General features: G+C 41.1%; 1 protein-coding gene across 1 annotated transcript; it reads right to left on the reverse strand.

The window, feature by feature from the left end:
• Positions 1–1,635: 1,635 nt before the first annotated feature.
• Positions 1,636–1,968, reverse strand: LOC126721813 (uncharacterized mitochondrial protein AtMg00860-like). The gene has a single exon (XM_050424882.1). The coding sequence runs from the start codon at positions 1,966–1,968 to the stop codon at positions 1,636–1,638; it is 333 nt and encodes a 110-aa protein (XP_050280839.1).
• Positions 1,969–5,475: the final 3,507 nt, after the last annotated feature.

Here is a 5,475-nt window from a genome sequence, read left to right on the forward strand (position 1 = left end):
CTTGGTAGCTCGTTTGGCCATACTCGCTTTGCCCCCTCAAGCCGAGTCTTGATGATCTTCAACAAGGATCAGTTTGCAACTTCAGCTTGTCCATTTGCTTGTGGGTGGGAGGGTGAGGAATAATGATTTTTAATTCCAAGTTAATCGCAGAAATCTCTGAAGGGTGTGTTATCAAACTGCAATCCATTGTTTGACCCTAGTATTCTAGGCACTCCAAATCGGCATACGATGCTCTTCCAGACAAAGTTCTTGAAATTATACTGTGTGATCTTTGCTAAGGGTTCAACTTCCACCCATTTAGTGAAGTAATCGATCCCCACTACCAAAAACTTCATCTACCTGGTTCCTATTGGAAAGGGACCCAAAATATCCAATCCCCCATTGTGCAAAGGGCCATGGGGCCATCAACGAAGTGATGTACTCCGAAGGATTTCTAGTGATGTTACTGAAGCGTTGAAATTAATCACACACCTTTACATAAGCCTTAGCATTTGCTTGAATGGTCGGCTAGTAGTAACCTACACGGACGACCTTATAGATGAGTGCTTTTGCTCTTGAATGGTTTCCGCATGCTTCTTCACGAACTTTTCTCAACACATAGTTTGCTTTGTCTGGAGGTAAACACCTTAGGCAAGGCTGAGAGAAGCCTCTTTTATATAACACCTCTTCTATAAGGACATACTTAGCTGATCTGATCCTTAGCTTTCTAGCTTCATCTCTTTCTTCTGGAAACCTTCCATTCCTTAGGTAAGCTACTATCGGGGTCATCTAATTTTCTTCACCTTTTATCTGTTGCACTTCTGGAAGATCTATGCTAGGCATGTACTAGACTTCATCAAGCTCGTCCACTGACCCATCTATTGACGCTGCCTTTGCTAAGGCATCTGCTTCCATGTTTTCCGCCCTTGGAACTTGAGGAAAACTAGCTTCCTTAAATTTCTTATTAAGGTGCTTCACCTTGCTGAGATACTTCTTCATCCGTTCTTCCTTTGCTTTACATGTTCTATTTACTTGACTTATGATCAACTAAGAGTCTCCATGGACAACTACTGGCTCTACCCCTAAGGACTTAGCCAATTCCAACCCTTTAAGGAGGGCTTCATATTCAACTTTGTTGTTGGTTTTTTGGTACTGTAGACGAGCTGTATATTTCAACTTGTCCCTTTCTGGGGATTTCAGTATAACTCCTATTCCTCCTACGTATAGTGTGGATGACCCATTTATATAGATGACCCATCTCCTAGCTTCCTCCACCTCATCTAAATCGCCATGGTTTGGAGTGAACTCTACAATGAAATCTGTTAAAGCTTGAACTTTTATTGCACTTCTAGGTTGATACCTGATATCAAACTCACTTAGCTTTATAGCCCATTGGATCAGTCGTCTTGCAGCTTCCAACTTGGTCATTACCTTCTTGAGTGGATGATCCGTCAAGACATTAATGACATGAGCCTAGAAGTAATGTCTTAACTTCCTGGAAGCTGTTATCAGTGCAAAGGCCAACTTTTCCATCATAGGATATCGTCCTTCTGCCCCTTTTAGTGCCCAGCTTGTATAATAAATAGACTTCTACACTTTCCCTTCTTCCTTGACTAATGCTGAACTTACTGCATGTGGGGATATTGCTAAGTATAATTACAACTCCTCAGATGGACTTAGTAGGGGAGCCATAGTAAGATAGACCTTAAGATCTTCGAAGGCCTTTTGACACTCGTCCATCCATTCAAATGCCTTTTTGAGAACCTTGAAAAATGGTAAACATTTGTCAGTAGCTTTTGAAACAAACCTGTTAAGGACTACAACTCGTCCAGTGAGTGACTGGACTTCCTTGACATTTCTTGGAGGCTCCATGTTTAGTATCGCTTGGATCTTATTAGGGTTTGCTTTGATTCCTCTATGTGAAACCATAAATCCTAGGAACTTCCCTGATGAAACCCCAAAGGCACACTTGCTTGGATTCAACATCATGTTATATCATCTAAATGTGTCAAAGGTCTTTTGTAGGTCATCCAGATGTTTCTTCTCGTCCAAGATTTTCACCAACATGTCATCCACGTAGACTTCTACATTCCATCCTATCTGTGGACAAAACATATGATTGACCAGTCTCTGATAGGTTGGCCCTGCATTCTTCAAACTAAAGGGCATCACTTTGTAACAAAACAAACCTCGACTGGTAATAAAGGATGTCTTCTCTTGATCTGCCTCATCCATCTTTATCCGGTTATAACTTGAGAAGACGTCCATGAAGCTTAGCAATTGATGGCCAGCTATTGAGTCTACCAACTGGTCAATGCATGGCAACTGATAACTATCCTTAGGGCAAGCCTTGTTCAAATCAGTGAAGTCTACACATATCCTCCACTTGTTGTTAGCCTTCTTAACCATCATTACAATAGCTAACCAATCTGGGTAATAAACTTTCGAATAAATTCTGCTATGGTTAACTTCTGGACATCTTCCTTGATAGCATTATCTCATTCAGGAGCAAAGACCCTCCTCTTTTGATGAACAGGCTTGGAAGATGGATACACATTCAGACAATGAGTAATGACACTTGGGTCAATCCTTGGCATGTCTTCATAACTCCACACGAAAACATCAATGCTCTTCCTTAAAAACTAGACGAGGTCTTGCTTCATCTTCTCATTCATACTTGTTCTAATTCTAGTAAACTTCTCGAGGTTACTCTCATCCAGAGGATTGTCTTCTAGTACTTTAGTGGGCTCTGTAGCAACCCTTCTCTCCTCTATATTTATCGTCTGCACATGCTTATCCATAGCCAACATGGCTAAGTAGCATTCTCTAGCAGCTAACTGATCTCCTTGTACTTGCCCTATTCCATAATCTGTTGGAAACTTGACAAATAGGTGGTAGGTAAATGCTACTGCCTTCCATTTGTTTAAAGTTGGTTGGCCAATGATGGCATTGCAGGAGGATGAACAATCTATGAAGAGAAAATTCACTTCTTTAGCTATCTATTGTGGATAAGCCCCTACCACGACGAGTAGAGTAATAGTGCCCACTGGTTGTACCTTCATTCCTCCAAATCCTACTAAGGGCGAATTCACTAAATGAAGTTGGTCCCGTCCAAGCCTCATCTGTTGGAAGGCGGGATAATATAAGATATCTGTTAAACTCCCATTATCTATCAACACCCTTCTAGTCATGTAATCTACAATGAGCAAAGTGATGACGATTGCATCGTCATGTGGGTGATGGACCCTTCCAGCGTCTTCATTCATGAAAGTAATAGCTTACTCATCTGCCCCCTTCGTCCTTGGAGGTCATCTAGAGAGTTGGACATTTTGCACCATCTTCAGGTAAGTCTTCCTTGACTTGGAAGATTAACCTGCTGAAGTTCCTCCTACAATCACTCTTATTTCTCCAAGTGGGGGTCGTGATGGCTCTTCTACCCTTCTTTTTAACTTATCATCCTTATGATCTCGTCTAAGAAAATTTCTCAACTTTCCATGCTTGATGAGATTCTCTATCTGCTGCTTTAAATCATAGTATTCGTCCGTGTTATGCCCATGATATTTATGGAAGCGGAAATACTTATTCTTATTACACTTGTTAGGATCTCCTTTCATCTTCTTTGACCACTTCAAGGATGGATCTTCCTTGATCTACATAAGCACTTGATCAAGTGGAACATTCAAGGGCATGCATTGCTAACTTCTTCCTAAAGATGAACCTGCCTTCCTGTTGTCTCTATCTCTCTTCTCTCCCCTCCATGCCTTCTTTGGATGAGGGCCTTGTTCAAGATGATGTGGGAGGTCCGCTTCCATTCGCTCTGCTTTCTCCTCTTCTTGGCAATGATCGCATCCTTTGCATTCATGAAGCTTTAGGCTGAATGGACGAGTTCAGCCATGGTTTGTGATTCTTGATCACAGAGCTTTTCGATAAATAAATTTGAGCTAACTCCATTGTGGAAGGCTGCTAACAGTAACTTATCATCCATCTCGTCTACTGTTAAGGCTTCCCTATTGAAACGAGTGATGAAGGATTGTAAACTTTCATTATCTCCTTACTCTATAGTCAATAGGCTAGATGAGGAACACTTACGCCTTTGACCTCCAATGAAGTTATTGATGAATAACTTACTCAACTCCTCAAAAGAACTAATAGTGTTTGGAGGTATCTTACTAAACCACGCTCATACTAGTCCTTTAAGGGTGGTTGGGAAGGCCCTACACATTATCTCATCTAGAACCCCTTGAAGATGCATTGTGGTCTTGAAGGTTACAATGTGGTCACATGGGTCACGCGCACTCCATCATACAAATCCAACGAAGGCATCTTTAACTTGGAAGGAAGGGGATGACTATTGATGGAAGTTATGAAAGGGGAATCGATTTGATTAACTAAATCATCTATGTAATTCGTCCATCTCATAATCTCCCTCATCTCATCCATAGCCCTCCTCATTTGATCCATTTCCTTTTCTAAGTATGGCACCCTACGCGATGTTGTTCCCCTTAAGTGGTTCTCGCGCTCAACATTTTCTCCTTCTCTAACTTCTTGACTCTAAGCCTACCCTTCCACACACCTTTCATGACGGTGCCTTGTTTGGTTGATCTCTCGAGTCAAGTCCTGATTTTGATGGGTTAGCTCTGCCATGGCAGCTACCATGGACTGTATTTGTTGAACGGAAAACAGTTATAAGTATAAGGAATCTTACCAAACCCTTTGGCCTATCCCGAAATACCAACCTACAGCTGAACCCTTACCCCCAATACCCAATTGGACTTGTATTGTAGCGGCAATCTTTCCGTTCAATGCACGAATCCCAGTATGTGACTAACCAATAATGCACGGATTCTAGTACGTGACTAACTCCTTTGTACAAATCCCAGTACGTGACTAACTCCACAGCAACCCTTTGATTGATGTAGTTGATTTGCAACAGCTTCACATAGAAGCGCCAATAAGATCTTCAATGATGGTGTAAGAGACTTTGCTTGGTTATAGAACCCAAAGGCGTACAAGAAACGCAGTAAAAACTCTTTCTTCTATAGGAGGAGGCTAGGGTTTCAAAAAGAAAACCTTATGAAGCTCTCTAGGGTTAGGTTTTTCTTTTTCCACCTCCTTGTTTAAATAGGAGCTTAATAGGCTCTCCTATTCCAAATAGGTATACAAAAACCTTGGGCTTTCCTAGTCCAATAAAGATTATACAAACCCATAAACAAATAGCCTTTTAGAATAAAAACGTTGCTGGCTATAGTCTAAATCTCGTAAGCTCGATAAATCGAGATATCTATCGAGCTTTAATGAATCTCAACAGATCGAGCTTTTGTCGAGGAGGTATCGAGACCTACAGATTGCACTTTTCTTGAGCAGTTCTTGAGTAATCTTCATGTCTTCAATATAACCAGTTGTAATGATCATCTTGAACCTACTTAGATTTACCCAAATACAAGTAAAGTGCGTTCTGTCAAAGAATATGCCAATTACATAAAAATATGTACCTTA

The sequence above is a fragment of the Quercus robur genome, chromosome 4 (assembly GCF_932294415.1).
Source record: "Quercus robur chromosome 4, dhQueRobu3.1, whole genome shotgun sequence".
Taxonomy (NCBI): Eukaryota; Viridiplantae; Streptophyta; class Magnoliopsida; order Fagales; family Fagaceae; genus Quercus; species Quercus robur.

Excerpts from the sequence above, each read along its gene's own strand:
- LOC126721813 (XM_050424882.1), bottom strand. The coding sequence starts at position 1,968 with ATGATGTTGAATCCAAGCAAGTGTGCCTTTGGGGTTTCATCAGGGAAG.